Source organism: Anomaloglossus baeobatrachus, chromosome 2, assembly GCF_048569485.1.
Source record: "Anomaloglossus baeobatrachus isolate aAnoBae1 chromosome 2, aAnoBae1.hap1, whole genome shotgun sequence".
Lineage (NCBI taxonomy): Eukaryota > Metazoa > Chordata > Amphibia > Anura > Aromobatidae > Anomaloglossus > Anomaloglossus baeobatrachus.
Genome location: NC_134354.1, coordinates 36,496,930 through 36,516,120, shown reverse-complemented (window position 1 = coordinate 36,516,120; position 19,191 = coordinate 36,496,930). Strand labels below are relative to the sequence as shown.

Below are 19,191 nucleotides of genomic sequence, written 5' to 3'. Positions count from 1 at the left end.
CTTTGGGTTACCTTTTCCATACACGTATGCCCCACACCTCCCTCACATATCAGCTCCCTGCCGCCCCCACACCCCATCATCCGAACAGACTTTATGTTACCATTATCACAATAATCTATATTCCAAATCCATCTATAGTCCGAATTACAGTGCCCCCATAAATAGTCCGAACCGAGAAGTGACCCTATATGGGGGCGCTCTGCTGTTTTCAGTGCTGCGTGTGTGGTAAAATCGCCTGAGGTAAAATCTTTCTGAGGAGATCCGCGCTCTACTTCCTGCCTGCACGTGCGCCGGCCGCACTGCTCCCTCCCGCCGCCAGGTGGCGCTGCAGCAGCCGACACTGCAGCTGACGGGACAGACAGAGAGCGCGGGCGGGAAAAGTGTCTGCAGTGAAATCTCCGGCGGAGAGGTGAGTCCCGGGAACGGCGGGCACCGAGCAGAGTGTACGGGGATCATTGTGCAGCGGGAGCACGGCTGCCTGTGGTGTATAGGGCTACACATGTGTGCGATGTAGATATAATATATTCATATATAGATATACATACATACATACTACCGTATATCTCTCCGTGCATATTAATATGCGTGTGTGTATATATATATCTCTGTGTATTAATGTGCGTGTATATATATATATATATATATATATATATATATATATACACACACATATTAATATGCATTATATATATATATATGTGTGTATATATTTAAAATGTGTATTTGTGTGTGCCTATATATCTGTATATTGTGTGTGTGTGTGTGTGTGTATATATATATATATATATATATATATATATATATATATATATATATATATGTATATAATATTACACACATACATATATTACACATACGTACACAGACATATCTAGCCCTAGCCAGAGCTGGCTATATGTATGTATGTATATATTATATTATGTAACGGATTATTATTATTACACACGCATATTGATACACAGATAAAATATATATTTTTTCTGTCATTCTTCCAAAAGACAAAAGTTTATTTCTCCCCGCCCCCATTGGTGTATCTGCAGTTGTCGTCATCGTTCATTTTATAGAACAATGTACTGAAAAAAAGGGGAAAAAATCCAATAAAATAAATAAATCTTTATTTTTATATAGTGCTAACATATTCCGCAGCGCTTGACATACATCAGGAACGCTGTCCCCATTGGGGCTCACAATCTAAATTCCTTATCAGTATGTCTTTGGTGTGTGGGAGGAAACCGGAGACCCCGGAGGAAACCCACGCAAACACGGGGAGAACATACAAACTCCTTGCAGATGTTGTCCTTGGTGGGATTCGAACCCAGGACCCCAGTGCTGCAAGATTGCAGTGCTAACCACTGAGCCACCACAAGACTGCAGTGCTAACCACTGAGCCACCACAAGACTGCAGTGCTAACCACTGAGCCACCGTGCCGCCCTATTTGGGTGAGATTGTTATTCCACCCTTGTTTTTGGGTGGTTTTGTTTTCGCAGTGTTCGTTGTGCTGTGATAGTGACCAGGTGATGCGATTCTCCGGCTCGGTACGATGACAGCGACATCGAAGGATGGAAGGGGGGGGGAGGGGTCCTTTTCTAGGCACTGATATTTTCAGATGAATAAGCAAAGGTGCCTGATCACCCTGAATCCCGTACACAGCGCTCCGTAGGTCTGTGTCGGTCAGATGTCAATGATGTGCTCCTCTGCTCACCTGACCGCTGCAATCAATCACAGGCTTTAGTGGTTCTGCCAATACCTGGTTGGCACAGACCTCCGGAGCGGCCTGCACTGGGTCCACAGGATTGACAGAAAGCGATTGTCTTTTTTGTAACAAGGCTATGTTCACCTATTGCATCTTTTCTTAACCACAAAGATGCAGCGTTTTTGGCCCCAAAAAACGCACCTGCGGCAAAAACGCATCAAATAACGCATACATTTTTACCGTATTTGCCCAGTGTATTTTTTAAGTCAAATCTATTGACTAGAAGGGCTCAAAAACGCAGAAAGAATTGACATGGTGCATCTTCAAAAACAGCCAAAAAAAAGATGCCCAGTGTGGACAGCAAAATAAAAATCTCATAGACTTTGCGGGGGAAGGAAATAATTTGTGACCTCACAAATGACCCAAAAACGCAGTAAAAGATGCAGTGTGTGAACATGGCCTAATAGTAATGTCAATGCCTAGAATTATTTTTTTTAAAATAGGTCAACCCCTTTAATAATTTTAGGCTATGTTCACACACTGCATCTTTTTTTGAGGTCCCAAAGATGCACCTAAATGCATGCATTTCCGTTTCCCAGTGAAGTCTATGAGATTTCTATTTTGCTGTCTACACTGTGAATCTTTTTTTTTTTTTGCTTCATTTTTGAAGATGCAGCCTGTCAATTGTTTTTGCCAGTGTTTTTGAACCCTTCCAGTCCATAGATTTGACTTAAACTTATTGGGCAAAATGCAGAAAAAAATGAATGTGTTATTTGATGGATTTTTGCCGCGGGTGCATTTTTTTTTTTTTTTTTTGGGCCAAAAATGCTGCATCTTTGTGGTTAAGAAAAGATGCAGTGTGTGAACATAGCCTAATTTCACTAATTCAAATTGTCCTGCATGTTAACATTCTTTTCTAATGGCTTAAAGGCCACCTTTCACCTCCGGAAATGCTAATAAGGGCCGTTTCAGATCAGCGGTATTCTGCCGCACTCGCAGATCCGGCACAAGGGCAGTACAGTACTTTACAGTTCACAGACAGTGCGGCAATCCCCGGTCACATGCTGTCACATGCTCCGGTCACATGACCCTATGTGCCCAGAGCTTGCCAGTGAACTGTAAAGTACTGTACTGCCCATGTGCCGGATCTGCGAGTGTGGCTGAATACCGCTGATCTGAAACTGCCCTACCCTGCAAGTCTCTGAGTCGTCAGCAGGTGTATCCCGCTCACCGGAGCAGCGGCTACAGGGAAAAAATGTTACATGCTCCCTGCTGCCACCGCTCACGGGTACTGATTACAGCTGCCTCTGACACACCCAGCTCCATGGCCGGGGGATACTAGGTACCGGGCCGGACATGTCCGGTGATGTTGCGGCGGCATGGCCCGGTTCCGTGACCCTGGTGGTGTCTTTGAATAAAGGGGATGATGATTATATTTACAATGGAATATAGTTTGTAACGCTACCTGTGGTTTTGTGGGTATGTGGACCGCCGCTGCGCAGCATGTTCCCCGGGGCAGGTAATGATGGCGCAGCTGAGGTGATATTGCTCCCTACAGGTAGAGCTTGAGGCCTGGGGATGATGAGAGGGGCGCGGGAAGGACACTGACAACACACGGAGTTGCAGTCAAAGTCTTTTTACTCACGGTACTGATTCCTCAGATGTAAAGTCTGCCGGCAATCACCCGCGGTATCCATCATGATGGGCTTCCGCCGATCCCGGGCAGGTCAGAGGTCAATACCGGTGCACCCCTCAGATGTGCCTCTACTGGGCTGACTCTCGCCCTCCTGGCTCGCGCCTCTGCACACAGTGCCCTGAGCTAGGGGCCGCGGACCTTCAAAGGGTTTTCTGCCTGCTTGGCTCCCTGATCCTCTGTGGCCCCCTTCCAGCGGATTCATGTGCTGATTTTCGGCCATGGATGCTTGTAGCCACAGAGGCCCCCGGTGTTACTAAAGAGTGTGTAAGTTTTTTTGTTGTTTTTTTTTTAGTCTAGAGACCGGGTCCCCGTTTTGTGGAGCAAGCCCACGGGTGCTTCCCGCACTCCCGTGTCACTAGGATCCCTTCTTCTATGTCTCCCGGAGCGAGCAGGACCCCCGGATCTTTATCCTCCAGTCGCCTCCTCGCCACACCACCAACTGACCCTGTCAACTTTTAAACTTCACTCCGCCCACTCACCTCAGACACCTCACCCACTAAGCTCCGCCCCAAGGCTGGTTTCAGAGACAGTGCTAGCTACTATACAACTCCAGCTGCACTAGGCCCTAACCACGGTTGAGTGGAGTGTTGTGATGAGTCTGTGTGTGTGTCATGTGACCCGGTGGATGACCCCCTCCTTACCCTGGGATGGGATACCACACCTCTGGATGAGGTGCAGTACCTCTGTGGTGACGGAAGCCTCAGGGGCGCCACACCTCCACTGAGTAGTGACCGTAACCGCCATGCTGACTAAGGCCATGTTCACACGTTTTTTAATGCATTTTTTTTTTTTTCATGTAAATTAAAAGCTGCTTTTTATAGTACCAACAAAATTTCAGAAATCTATTGCACACGTCCCCCCCCCCCGACTGCAATAGAAAACTGCAGCGTTTTTGAAAAATACAGTATGTCAATTCTTGCACAGTTTTTTTTCACCATTGAACAGAATGAGAAAATGCAAAAACGCCACAGCGGCAATTTTTGCAACTTTTTTGCTGAATGAAACTTTATTTAAACGAACTGTAGGCCTCTTTCACACGTACGTGCCTCCGGTACGTGTTAGGTCAGTTTCCTCACGTACCGGAGACACTTACACACGTAGACCTATGTTGTCCAATGGAGTTGGATACACGTATGTATTTACGTACATACGTGTGTCCGTGTGCTCCACACAGCAACATGTCCGTTTTTCTCCGGCATCACGGGTGTCACACGGAACGCAAACGGACCACATGGAGGTGTTCCGTCTGGCTCGCGCCGGAGAAAACACACGTGTCTTAGAAAAAAAATAACGTAACTTTACTCACCGTCTCCAGCCCTGCTGTCTCTGCCGCTGCTGTCACTTGCTGCCGACCGCCGCTCATTATGCTAATTGAATATTCACTTCACAGCTGCCGGAAGCAGCAGCAGCGGGGAGTCTGCAGGACCGGAGACCGCAAATCAGCACCACGGACAGCGACGCCAGGGAAAGATGAGCAGAAAGTTCCCGTTCTCGGTGTGTTATCACGGATAACACACGGAGAACACAAACGTGAGCCATAAACACGGCTCACGGAGAGCAACGCACCTTTGACACGTCCGTGGAAAACGTGCGTGATTTTTAACGGGCGTGTGAAAGAGGCCATAGACAAATGACACCAATCACACAGCTTAACCTGCTTTTTGTAAGCAGTTTTTTTTACTGCCAAAAGAGCAGTAAAAAAATGCAGAAAAAAACGTGAACATGGCGTAAAAGAGGCTGCGCATAAAATCAAACATTAAATCTCCACATACATCACAGTATTATTCTCTTTAGGCTGCTTTCACACATCCGGTCTTTGCCGTGCGGCACAATACGGTGCTTTGCAGAAAAAACGCAACCGGGTTTTTTTGCCGCCGGTTGCGTTTTTTCCCGCATAGACTTGCATTAGCGCCGTATTGTGCCGCATGGCCTTGCGTTCCGTCCGTTTTTTGCCAGATGCGGCATATTTAGCCCATGCGGCAGCCGAATGGAACGTTGCCTGGCACGTTTTTTTGTGCGGCGAAAAAACGCATCGCGCTGTATACGGCGCGATGTGGCGCAATTTACAAAGCAAGCCTATGGACGACGGATGCGGCGTCCTGCGGCAAAAAAACGCATCCGGTTGCCGGATGCGGTTTTTTGCACTGCGCATGCTCAGTATCAAGCCGCATCCGTCAAAAAACGGACGGGCTGCATGGAAAAACTTATGCAACGGATCCATTTTTTTCGCCGCATCCGTTGCATAGGTTTTTGAGCCGGATTGAGCCGCACGGCTAAAACCGGATGTTTGAAAGCAGCCTTAGTCTCAGCTGCCGAGAGCTGCGGTCAGTCGGCTTTTATTAAATGTGACGTATCTGATGAACTAGTTTGTTGCAATGTATCAGTGTCCAGATCGGACGGGAGAGAAATGAAAAGTGAAGCACGTTGGAAAGTTTCAGAACTTAGCTTCATTAAACATAATCTTACAACGTCAAAAATTTCGATCCATTTCCGGGGCGAATAAACCAAACTGTTGACTGTTTTGTCCATAGAAGTTGTAGTTAGAATTTTAGCCGTACGCTGCTGACTAGAACAGAAACTAAAAGGCACAAGGCTTGATTAGAGGCGTCCCTGATATCTGTGTTAACCCCTAGAGCATGCTGTCTTCAGATTACATAGCAGAAACCTGCTGACTGATTCCTTTTAAGGCTATGTGCGCACGTTGCGTAAAAACATGCAGTTACGCTGCACTTTGCAGCGCAGCGTAACTGCATGCGTCCTGCGGCCCCTGCACAGTCTATGGAGATTGTGCAGGGGCCGTGCGCACGTGGCGTTTAAGAGCGCAGCGCTTCGGCTACTGCCGAAGCGCTGCGCAAAAAGAAGTGACATGTCACTTCTTTCCTGCGCTTTGCCGGCAGCTCCTGCTCTGTCTATGGGAGGAGCTGCAGGCAGAGCGCATGGAATCGGCGCTCACTACGGACATTTCTGCAGCGATCTAAAGCGCACATGTGCTCTTCAGATCGCTGCAGAAATTTCTGCAGGGCTTGTACGCAACGTGCGCACATAGCCTAAGATCTGTTTACAAATTTAAGCCTGTACTTGAATAGATGTGCACAAAACCTTCAGGCCAGAAACCAGGTCAGTTGGTGCAACCCACCAAGGTATGAGACACCCCCCCCCCCTGCACCGTTTCTCTCCTGTAGTGCTCATGCACATTAATAAAAATCCAGACTACTTGACTTCATCACTTATAGTGGGTTCCGGGTCCCTTGATAGCTGATGTTGGGAGATAGAAAGATCAGGCGTTATGATTATCAGCATGCCCGATGCTTTGGGAAATAAGGCAAAGATGTTTATGTTCTTACTCCCCTCTCCCCATTAAGAACACGTATACACAGAATGTGCATCTGAGTGAGAGAGTTGAACGGCAATATTAAACGTCATTCACAGTCAGAGCACAGACAGCCCGGACCGTGAGTCTCCTGATCTGAACTCAAAGGGAGAAGAAGAATGTGGGGAGAACGGTCGCCCCATAGTGAACATTGTCGTGGGGCAAATACCTATTTCACAAACGCAACAAGTTCCAATACAGCCCGCTGGGGTGCCCCAATTGTCCCGGGGGCGGGAAGGGGGGACCCAATATGATTGTTAATCAGTATGGTTCAATTAATGACAATTTTACTTGTCCACTTTGTATCCAGAATGAAAGTCATCACCTGTGAAATCTCCTGGCACAACCGTGAGCCGGTGTACAGTGTCGACTTTCAGCATGGCAACAGCAAAATTAACAGATTGGCCTCCGCCGGGGTGGACACTGCAGTGCGGGTAAGTTTATGGGGTAACAGTCATGAGGAACATAGACTAAGCCCACCAGAAGAAGGGAAGGGTCCTCCTCACTTTATTCAGGTCTGATGATCGCTCATGGTAATTTTTAGACCACGAGTCTAAAAATTACTGGTGAATCGGTCACTGTGGTTTATTCATTTTAGCAGTGCCGGCTTCATAGTAAATGTTGCGGCTGCTAATCTTCCTGAGTCGGCCGAGGAGGGCGTGTGCTCACATAGGAGAGAGATTGCAGAAATTTGTACCATTTTCCAATTCTAATTTTATTTATTTTCCAGATATGGAAGGTGGAGAAAAATGAGAAAGGGAAAGCCGTGGTGGAGTTCTTAGCCAGTCTCACCCGTCACACCAAGGCTGTCAACGTCGTGCGATTCTCTCCAAATGGGGAGGTTTTGGCCTCGGGCGGAGATGGTAACGTTTTAATTTACATTTCTTCTCCTTGTGGGGGTCATTTCTTTGGTTTCTTGAACGTAGTGAAGGTTAAGGCTATGTGCCCACGGGGATAGTGTCCTCCGGATATATCCGCAGGACATTCCGCAGGAGCTCCCAGAAAACCGCAGCACAACTTTGTCTGTTTCGATGCTGCGGTTGTATTGCGGAATGTCCTGCGGATATGCTGCGGTCATTCTGCATTGAGGATACAGTACCATGGCTTCGGCACTGCATCCTCAATGTAGAACAATGCTGCAGTGATCGGGGCATTCATACTTGCCTCCATCACGCAGCACTTCACCTTCCGGCCGTGTCTGTCTGCACATTGCGGGAGAAGGTGGGCGGGCCTGAACTAGCTCTGGCTGTCACATGACCGGAGCTTGTGCATGCCCCGCCCACTTCCTGCTCCTGGCTCCATCACGCTCCTCTGCATCGGAGGAAGTGACTCCGGTGTCTTCTATCAAGGCAGGTAAGTATGGGATTGTGCGGAAAAAATCCGCAGGAATAATTCACATGCTGCAGATTTTTCCGCAGAGAAATCTGCATTATTTCCGCTGCGGAACAAAACGCAGCATGGGCACAGCAGTTCCAAAATGCCATAGAAATGGCTGGGCACTCGCTGTATTGCGGATTTTTGATAAATCCGCGGATTTTCCGCGAAAAAATCGCGACACATTCTGCAAGTTTTTCGCAGTGTGGGCATATAGCCTAAAGGGTACTTTACACGCTGCAACATCGCTAGCAATCTCATTAGCGATGTTAAATTCTAGATCACAAGTGCGATCTTTCGAGATCGCACATAGGTCATTTTACGCATGTGCGATCTCGAAAGATCGCACTTGCGATCTAGAATTTCACATCACTAATGAGATCGCTAGCGATGTCGCAGCGTGTAAAGTACCCTTAAGACCTAAATTGGGTTTACAACTCCTTTTGTGGTCTATTGTTCGCTGTTATCAGCCATTCCAGACCGGATGGAAACTATTTTTGGCTCCTGATAACTGGAATCAATTTTTTTGTTTCTTTATCGTTCCTTTGGGAGACCCAGACCATGGGTGTTTAGCTTCTGCCTCCGGAGGACACACAAAGTACTACACTTAAAAGTGTAGCTCCTCCCTCTGAGCTTATACACCCCCTGGTAGCCAGTCCTAGCCAGTTTATTGCTTTGTGTCAGGAGGCATACATCCACACATGCATTCTCATTTGATTTGTTTGACTTTTGGAAAGAGTTTGAAGAAAAGCGGGTCCATGTCTGGACTCCCGGCATGTCCCTTCTCACCCCACTGTGTCGGCGGTGTTGTTAAGGTTGATTTACAAGGCTGCAGCCTTACATGCCGCGCTCCTTCACCATCCCTTCTGGGCTCTGGCTTGAAGTGGGAGCCAGCACGGTCTCCATGCCTGGCAGGAGTCCGGTCTCCATCCACAGCCCCTTGAGGATTCTGTTGGACCGGAGCACTCATCCCCAGGGACATGGCCCTGCGTCTCAGCAGCTAAGTACCTGAGACGTTTATGTTGGGGGTCCCAGTTCTTTATTGTAAGGGGAGAGTATGCTGTATGTGATTGTTTTAACTTTTCCGGCGGGTTCTCTAGCTTTTGCCTGAGAACCGCGCCGATGGTGCCTGCTTGTCGGCCTCGCCGCTTAAATTTAGGCCCTGGCTTCGCCGGAGGCCTAGTTTCATTTTCCTGCCCTCGCATGTCACTCATGCAGAGGGACAGGTTCGGCTCCTCCCGGCGGCCGTTCTACACAGGGGAGGGACACTCCCCACTGCTGGGGCGTCCCTCCTTCCCTGCAGGTCTCTATAGCCCTCCAGTTCCCGCTGTTTTATAGGAACGCCCTCTTCTCAGGTTCACTCTGCTCTGGGACATCCTGCATTCTGCATCTCTGCTGAGGTGCTGCGACTGGGGGACCGGGCTTTGGGATCTGGAGGGCACACAACACCGCGCTCAGCGGTCTGGTAAGCCACAGCCGGTCTCCGGTTGTGGACCTCTGTATATTCTCCCTGGGGTTCATTCTCTGCAAAGCCCCCACTCCAGCAGCATGTCTCACACAAGGAGCAAGGCTCCAAAGCTTTATTCTGCATGCACTGCATGTAAGCTCCTGCTGCCTGAGCCGAGCACCTATCCACATTGTGATGTCTGCTCTAACTTGGCGGTGCCACAGCCTGGAGTCTCACCCCCAGTGGTCTCTCAGGCTGCTGCTGCACCTGTGACTGAACCCCCGGCCTGGGTAGAGTCCTTTTCTAGGTCCATATCCCAGTCACTTGCTGAGTCCATGGGACTTTTGTCCAGGACTTTGATGAATATGCATCAGCCTCCTTCACAGGGTGCCTCTAATACTCTTGACAGAGGACTCCTATCCTCTGACCTCCGTCCATCGGAGCTCACGGAGGATTCATCATCTGATCCCAGACCCCGTCCTTCTAAGAGAAGGCGCAGGGTTTCCTCCCCCTCCCCATACCACGGCTCTGTCTCAAGAGCTGACTCTCAAGATGAGGAGGATGCCCTCACTGGGGGCTCGGAGGCTATGTATCCCATCGATTTCTCTGAGGGTGACTCAGATCTTAGTGATTTGATTGCTTCTATTAATTCTGTGCTGCATCTCAATCCGCCAGTGTCAGAGGAGCAACTCTCGTTGGCAGAAAAACATCAGTTTACCTCGCCTAAGAGAGTGAAGAGTGTGTTCTTTAACCACTCCAGTTTTCAGGCCACTGTGACCAAACCCAGGGCCTGCCCTGACAAACGCTTTCCAAAGCGTTGTTCTGATGACCGGTTTCCATTTCCACCTGAGGTGGTCAAGGAGTGGTCTCACTCCCCAAAGGTAGACCCTCCGGTGTCTAGGCTATCAGCCCGGACCGTTGTGTCGGTGGCTGACGGCACCTCACTTAAGGATTCCACTGACCCTTAGATAAGGCAGAGCTGGAAGCAATCCGGAGTACTACTACGGACGCGAAGCAAAATTTTAGGCAGGCGCATGAACAGGTTAATAAGATGCTTTTGGAGAAGGCGGTAAGGAAGCAGGCATTCCAAAAATTGCATTTTTATGAGGAGGGGGAAAAAGTTGGTCATCTCTTATCGGTCATAGCTGCAGCTCAAAGGAGTAGTTCATTTGTGCATGGTATGGACACGGTGGAGGGGACACAGGTCACTGAGGTTGAGGAGATCCTTGGGGTCTTTAAAGATTTCTATCGCACGCTATATTCTTCTATTGGAGAGATGAGGGTGGAAGAGGTGGACTCCTTTCTTGAACGAGGTGAGCTTCTGGTGCTGTCTGTGGTGGATAGAGATAAACTGGAGTCACCTATTACTATTGATGAACTGGAGGGCGCTCTGCATGGCATGAGCAATGACAAGGCACCGGGAGCAGACGGGCTACCAGCTGAAATTTATAAACAGTTAGAAGAAATCCTATTACCCAAACTATTGAAAGTCTTTGAGGTGGCGGAGGGGGGGGGGTGTATTGCCTGAATCTATGAGAGAAGCAATAATAGTAGTAATTCCTGAGGAGGATAAAAATCCGAGGCTTCCAGACTCATATAGACCCATCTCGTTATTAATAGCGGACGTGAAGCTTCTGGCTAAGGTGTTGTCAAACCGGCTGACTGGAGTTATATCTAACCTAATGCATATGGACCAATCAGGGTTCATGGCCAATAGGTCAACAGCTGCTAATATCAGGAGATTATATCTTAATCTACAGTTGCCGCCTGACAACCCTGGCCGGAGGGTGATCGCTTCGCTAGATGCCCAGAAAGCGTTCGATAGTGTTGAGTGGGGGTATCTGTGGAAAGTGTTGCAGCATATGGGTTTTGGCCCACGGTTTGTAAAGTGGGTGCAGCTGTTGTATAATAGGCCTACTGCTAAAGTTAGAGTTAACGGTATGACCTCAGCGTTTGAGTTGCACCGGGGAACGAGACAGGGCTGCCCACTATCGCCGCTCCTATTTGCTATTGTAATAGAGCCTCTGGCGGCGGCCATTAGGAAATCAAAGGAGATCCATGGATTTAAGTATGGGCATTTAGAGGAGAAAATAGCTCTTTATGCTGACGATTTATTACTTTTCTTGGGGGATCCATCAGCCTCATTGGATCATGCCATGCAGATAATAGAGAAATTTGGAGAAGTTTCGGGACTGACCATTAATTGGTCTAAATCAAGCCTCTTTAAAGTGGATGGGGAAGTAGCCTGGACAAATGAGGATACTGGGGCTAACAAATTGAAGAATGTGGACGAATTTAAATATCTAGCTATCCAGATATCTCTGCCAGTAGAAAATTACATACAGGTGAACTTATGGCCAGGGCTGTGGAGTCGGTAAGCCAAACCTTCGACTCCGACTCCTCAAGTTCTCTGACTCCGACTCCGACTCCGGCTCCGACTCCGGCTCCGACTCCGGCTCCGGCTCCGACTCCGACTCCTACATATATTGCTTATAGTTAGGTGAAAAATTTATTGTAGTACATGAATATGTGTATGTGAACATCAGACATTTAATAATTTTTATGATACAATAATCAAGATATTTGGATAGAACATAAAATATATTTATTGGAATACAACTTTAGAACACAAACTGTAATAAATTGTAAATATGTAATACACTATGTAATATACAGTAGATTACATATATATCTTGTGTGTATATACACTGTGTGTATATATATATATATATATATATATATATATATATATATATTACATATTTACAATTTATTAGTTTTTTGTGTTCTAAAGTTGTATTCCAATAAATATTTTATGTTCTATCCAAATATCTTGATTATTGTATCATAAAAACAATTAAATGTCTGATGTTCACATTGTACTACAATAAATTTTCTTTTTCGCTCCTAATTGGGAGACCCAGACAATTGACAATTGGGTGTATAGCTACTGCCTCCGGAGGCCGCACAAAGTACTACACTTAAAAGTGTAAGGCCCCTCCCCTTCTGGCTATACACCCCCCCGTGGGAGCACGGGTCCCAGTTTTTGCTTTGTGCGAAGGAGGTCAGACACGCACGCATAGCTCCACTGTTTAGTCAGCAGCAGCTGCTGACTATGTCGGATGGAAGAAAAGAGGGCCCATACAGGGCCCCCAGCATGCTCCCTTCTCACCCCACTTTCTGTCGGTGGTGCTTGTTAAGGTTGAGGTACCCATTGCGGGTACGGAGGCTGGAGCCCACATGCTGATTCAGGGCTGTGGAGTCGGAGTCGTGGAGTCGGAGTCGGAGCTCATTTTGGTGGAGTCGGAGTCGGTATAAAATGCACCGACTCCGACTCCTAAAATATATAATAAATTGGGGACAGGAGTGCAATGCAGAATGTGCTGAATATTTTACTAAATAACAACATTTAGTATAATGCTTATATTTAAGTGAAAAATTTATTGTAGTACAATGTGAACATCAGACATTTAATTGTTTTTATGATACAATAATCAAGATATTTGGATAGAACATAAAATATTTATTGGAATACAACTTTAGAACACAAAAAAACTAATAAATTGTAAATATGTAATATATATAATATATATATATATATATATATATATATAGTGTATATACACACACACAAGATATATATGTAATCTACTGTATATTACATAGTGTATTACATATTTACAATTTATTACAGTTTTTTGTGTTCTAAAGTTGTATTCCAATAAATATATTTTATGTTCTATCCAAATATCTTGATTATTGTATCATAAAAATTATTAAATGTCTGATGTTCACATACACATATTCATGTACTACAATAAATTTTTCACCTAACTATAAGCAATATATGTAGGAGTCGGAGTCGGAGCCGGAGTCGGAGTCGAAGGTTTGGCTTACCGACTCCACAGCCCTGTGCTGATTCCTTCCCCATCCCCATTAGGGCTCTGGGCGAAGTGGGATTTCTTCGTCGCTCCATTGGGAGACCCAGACGATTGGGTGTATAGCTACTGCCTCCGGAGGCCACACAAAGCATTACACTAAAAAGTGTAAGGCCCCTCCCCTTCTGGCTATACACCCCCAGTGGGATCACTGGCTCACCAGTTTTCGGCTTTGTGCGAAGGAGGTCAGACATCCACGCATAGCTCCACTGTTTAGTCAGCAGTAGCTGCTGACTATATCGGATGGAAGAAAAGAGGGCCCATATGAGGCCCCCAGCATGCTCCCTTCTCACCCCACTGGTGGTTTGTAAGGTTGAGGTACCTATTGCTGGTACGGCGGCTGGAGCCCACATGCTGTTTTCCTTCCACATCCCCCTGAGGGGCTCTGAGGAAGTGGGATCTTACCGGCCCCAAAGCCCTGAGGCCGGGCTCCATCCACAGACCCATTGAACCTGCTGGATGTGGAGCGGGAGTGCCGTTCAGGGACATGGCCCTGCACCATTCAGGTACTCTGTGTCCCCGTACACACAGGCACAGCACACTCCAGACTTGCTGGGTGTGCTAGTGCGCCGGGGACAGTAAAGGGTTACAGTCACTGCAGCCTAGCTCAGTGACTTTATTTATTGGGAACTACCGCGCCGGACGCTCCGGGAGCGGCGGCGCGGCTGGGACTTGTAGTGCGCCGGGGACTTAGCGCCGACCGCGCTTTTACGGCGGCGGCGCTTATAAATTCAGTCCCCGGCTTTTGCGGCCTAGCTCCGCTTCGTTCCCGCCCCCACCCTGTCAATCAGGGTAGGGGAGAGACGCTGTACAATCAGCAGCGCCGAGGGCTGGAGCCTTATTTACATGCTCCAGCCCTCTCACTGGACCCTGTGGGACGCCGGTTTCCCGCTCTGACTTGGGGCACGCCCACGGCCCGCCCCTACTCACACGAGCTGGAGAAGGACGCCGGCAGCCATTCCTGCAGTCCGAGCTGATCTTAGATGGCGACACTCGGACTCTGGGCAACCAGGCACAGGACTAGGGCGACCACACACCCGCTTATAGGCGGGCGGTAAGCGGCACCTGAAGTGCTGACACTAAATACCGCAGTTTTGTCCATTTGTATTTTGTGCTTACACTGCATAGGTCGCTATTTTTGGCTATATGGCGACACATCAGCAGCAGGAAAGCATGGGTGCTAAGGCACAGGCTTTCTAGGCTGCGGGTATTGCACGTACTGAAGTGTTCATTTGTACTTATGCTTGTATGCTATACATTGCACTGTATGGTCGCTATTCTGGGCTATATTCCCCTAGATGGCTAGTCTACAGCAGCAGAAAAGCAGGCTTTCTATGCTGCTTGTATTGCATGTGCTGCTGTGTTCATTTGTACTTTATGCTTGTATGATATACATTGCACTGTACGGTCGCCATTCTTGGCACTATAAGTCGGCAGCAGCATATAAGCTACACAGGCTTTCGATGCTGTTTTTACTGCATGTGATACTGTTCTACGGCACTGAACTCCATTGTGTGCAATGCTCCCCTGTAGCACTTGGTCAGCCGGGGTCTCTACTTGACGTGGCCAAAAGAGCCACCTCTCAACCCTGTCCAAGGACAGGGACGGATTTGCAATGGGATAGAGACTTGCAGTCCGGACAGGCCATGGGCAATCTGGAGCATTGCTCCCTGGCCACCCTCATTTGGAATACAATCGGTGCTCCGGGGGGGTCCCAGGAGGCTCTCTGTATGATGAGGCAGACGTAGCTCATCAGGACTTTGATCCTGACACCGCTCTCAATCCGGATACACCGGATGGTGACGCCATAAGGAATGATCCTATAGCGTCCATCAATGGAATGTTGGATCTTTCTCCCTCAGCTCCCCCAGCGGAGGAGTCAGCTTCACAGCAGGAGAAGTCCCGTTTCAGTAGCTCAAACGTATATTGAGTATTGTTCTGGCCACGCTGACTTCAGAGAAGCAGTCCAGGAACACCACGCTTCCCAGATAAGCGTTTTCTCCAAACGTATTAAGGATACACGTTATCATTTTCCCCCTGACGTGGTCAAGCGTTGGACCCAGGGTCCAAAGGTGGATTCTCCAATCTCCAGGCTTGCGGCTAGAGCCATAGTTGCAGTGGAGATGGGACTTCACTTACAGATGCCATTGACAGACAGATGGACTCTGGTTGAAATCTGTCTATGAGGCTGTCGGCGTGTCGGTTGCTCCGGCATTCACAGCCGTATGGGCACCCTAAGCTTTTCAGCTGTTCTTGCGCAGCTGGTCTTGAGCACATGTACATCTGTGCCGCAGGTGGTGTCCTTAACCTCGCAATGTCTGCATTGCGACTTACCCTATTAATGCTGTCCTGGAAGGACAGTCGAGGTTTCGGTCCTTCCCAGGCTCGGGCAGGTCCCAATTGTCCTCGTCCAAAAGGGCTGAAAAGCCTCAGAGGGGCTCAGCTTCCGGCCGGGCTCAATCACGCCCAAGGAAGGCAGCCGGAGGAACCGCTACCAAGGCGGTCTCCTCATGACTCTCAGCTCTCTCATCTCTCCGCATCCGCGGTAGATGGCAGACTCGCTCGCCTTTGGCGACATTTAGCTGCCACAGGTCACAGACCGGTGGGTGAGGGACAGTGTGCCCACGTGCACAGGACAGAGTTCTGTTCTCGTCCTCCGACTCGATTCTTCAGAACGTCCCCACCTCCCCACCGAGCAGATGCTCTTCTGCAGGCAGAAGGAGTGGTAATCCCGGTTCCTCTTCAGGAACAAGACACGGTTTTCCCCCAATCTGGTTGTGGTGCCAAAAAAGGATGGCTCTTTCCGTTCCGTTCTGGACCTAAAACTGCTCAACAAGCACGTGGAGGCCAGGCGGTTCCGGATGATACCCTCCGCTCCGTCATTGCCTCAAGGTCTCAAGGAAATTTCCTAGCGTCAATAGACATCAAAGATGCTTATCTCCACGTGCCGATTGCTACAGAGCACCAATGTTTTTCTACGTTTCGTGATAGGAAACGACCATCTTCAGTTCGGAGCTCTGCCATTCGGGCTGGCGACAGCCCCACGGGTGTTCGCCAAGGTCATGACGGCAGTGGTAGCAGTCTTGCACTCACAGGGACACTCTGTGATCCCTTACTTGGACGATCTACTTGTCAAGGCACCCTCTCAGGAGGCATGCCAACTCAGCCTGAATGTTGCGCTGGAGACTCTCCAGACGTTCGGGTGGATCATCACCTTCTCAAAGTCAAATCTGTCACGACCCAATCACTAACGTATCTTGGCATGGAGTTTCATATCCTCTCAGCGGTAGTGAAGCTTCCGCTGGACAAGCAGCGGTCACTACAGACTGGGGTGCAGACTCTCCTTCAAGGTCAGTCGCACTCCTTAAGACGCCTCATGCACTTCCTCGGGAAGATGGTGGCGGCAATGGAGGCGGTTCCGTTTGCGCAGTTTCATCTGCGTCCACTTCAATGGGACATTCTCCGCCAATGGGACGGGAAGTCAACATCCCTGAACAGGAAAGTATCCCTTTCACAGACGGCAAGGACTCTCTGCAATGGTGGCTTCTTCCCACCTCATTATCACAGGGAAGATCCTTCCTACCACCGTCTTGGGCGGTGGTCACGACAGACGCGAGTCTGTCAGGGTGGGGAGCGGTTTTTCTCCACCACAGGGCTCAGGGTACGTGGACTCAGCAGGAGTCCACCCTTCAGATCAATGTTCTGGTAATCAGAGCAGTGTATCTTGCCCTACTAGCCTTCCAGCAGTGGCTGGAAAGAAAGCAGATCCGAATTCAGTCGGACAACTCCACAGCGGTGGCATACATCAATCACCTAGGAGGGACACGCAGTCGGCAAGCCTTCCAGGAAGTCCGGCGGATTCTGATGTGGGTGGAAGCCACGGCCTCCACCATATCCGCAGTTCACATCCCCGGCGTAGAAAACTGGGAGGCAGACTTCCTCAGTCGCCAGGGATGGACGCAGGGGAATGGTCCCTTCACCCGGACGTGTTTCAGGAAATCTGTCGCCGCTGGGGAAGGCCGGACGTCGGCCTAATGGCGTCCCGGCACAACAACAAGGTCCCAACCTTCATGGCACGGTCTCGCGATCAAAGAGCGCTGGCGGCAGACGCCCTAGTGCAAGATTGGTCGCAGTTCCGGCTCCCTTATGTGTTTCCACCTCTGGCACTCTTGCCCAGAGTGCTACGCAAGATCAGATCCGATTGCAGCCGCGCCATACTCGTCGCCCCAGACTGGCCGAGGAGGGCGTGGTATCCGGATCTGTGGCAGCTCACGGTCGGCCAACCGTGGGCACTACCAGACCGACTAGACTTACTGTCCCAAGGGCCGTTTTTCCATCGGAATTCTGCGGCCCTGAACCTGACTGTGTGGCCTTTGAGTCCTGGATCCTAGCGTCTTCAGGATTATTCCACGGGGTCGTTGCCACCATGAGACAGGCTAGGAAGCCCACGTCCGCTAAGAACCACAGAACGTGGAGGATATTCTTATCCTGGTGCTCTGCTCAGGGAGTGTCTCCCTGGCCATTTGCATTGCCTACCTTTCTTTCTTCCTGCAATCTGGGTTAGAAAAAGGTTTGGCGCTCGGCTCCCTTAAAGGTCAGGTATCGGCGCTATCCGTCTTTTTTTCAGAGGCGTTTGGCACGCCTTCCTAAGGTGCGCACGTTCCTACAGGGGGTTTGCCATATCGTTCCCCCGTACAAGCGGCCGTTAGATCCATGGGATCTGAACAGGGTACTAGTTGCCCTCCAGAAGCCGCCCTTCGAGCCTCTGAGGGAGGTTTCACTTTCTAGACTATCCCAGAAAGTGGCTTTTCTGGTAGCGATCACACCTCTTCGGAGAGTGTCTGAGCTGGCAGCGCTGTCATCCAAGACTCCCTTCCTGGTCTTTCACCAGGACAAGGTAGTGCTGCGCCCCATTCAGGAGTTTCTCCCGAAGGTGGTATCCTCTTTTCATCTTAATCAGGATATCTCCTTGCCTTCGTTTTGTCCTCATGCAGTTCATCGGTATGAGAACGATTTACATTTGTTAGATCTGGTGAGAGCACTCAGAATCTACATTTCCCGCACGGCGCCCTTGCGCCGTTCGGATGCACTCTTTGTCCTTGGCGCTGGTCAGCGCAAAGGGTCGCAGGCTTCTAAGGCCGCCCTGGCTCGATGGATCAAAGAACCAATTCTTGAAGCCTACCGTTCTACTGGGCTTCCGGTTCCATTAGGGCTGAAGGCCCATTCAACCAGAGCCGTGGGTGCGTCCTGGGCATTACGACACCAGGCTACGGCTCAACAGGTGTGCCAGGCAGCTACCTGGTCGAGTCTGCACACTTTCACCAAACATTATCAGGTGCATACCTATGCTTCGGCGGACGCCAGCCTAGGTAGAAGAGTCCTGCAGGCGGCAGTTGCCTCCCCGTAGGGGAGGGCTGTCTTTGCAGCTCTAACATGAGGTATTTCTTTACCCACCCAGGGACAGCTTTTGGACGTCCCAATCGTCTGGGTCTCCCAATGGAGCGACGAAGAAGAAGGGAATTTTGTTACTTACCGTAAATTCCTTTTCTTCTAGCTCCTATTGGGAGACCCAGCACCCGCCCTGTTGTCCTTCGGGATTTTTGGGTTGTTTCGGTTACACATGTTGTTCATGTTGAACGGTTTTCAGTTCTCCGATATTACTTCGGAGGGAA

The 19,191-nt window shown here is 49.2% G+C and overlaps 1 protein-coding gene across 1 annotated transcript in view; it reads left to right on the top strand.

The window, feature by feature from the left end:
- The first annotated feature begins 336 nt into the window (after positions 1–336).
- The window catches only part of CHAF1B (chromatin assembly factor 1 subunit B), a 228,460-nt gene continuing 209,605 nt past the window's right edge, over positions 337–19,191 (top strand). Inside the window, exons 1-3 of the mRNA XM_075332921.1 lie at positions 337–409; positions 7,071–7,194; positions 7,491–7,623. Of these exons, the coding sequence (XP_075189036.1) occupies positions 7,072–7,194; positions 7,491–7,623 (256 nt within the window). The 5' untranslated portion in view covers positions 337–409; position 7,071. The remainder of the gene's footprint in view (positions 410–7,070; positions 7,195–7,490; positions 7,624–19,191) is intronic.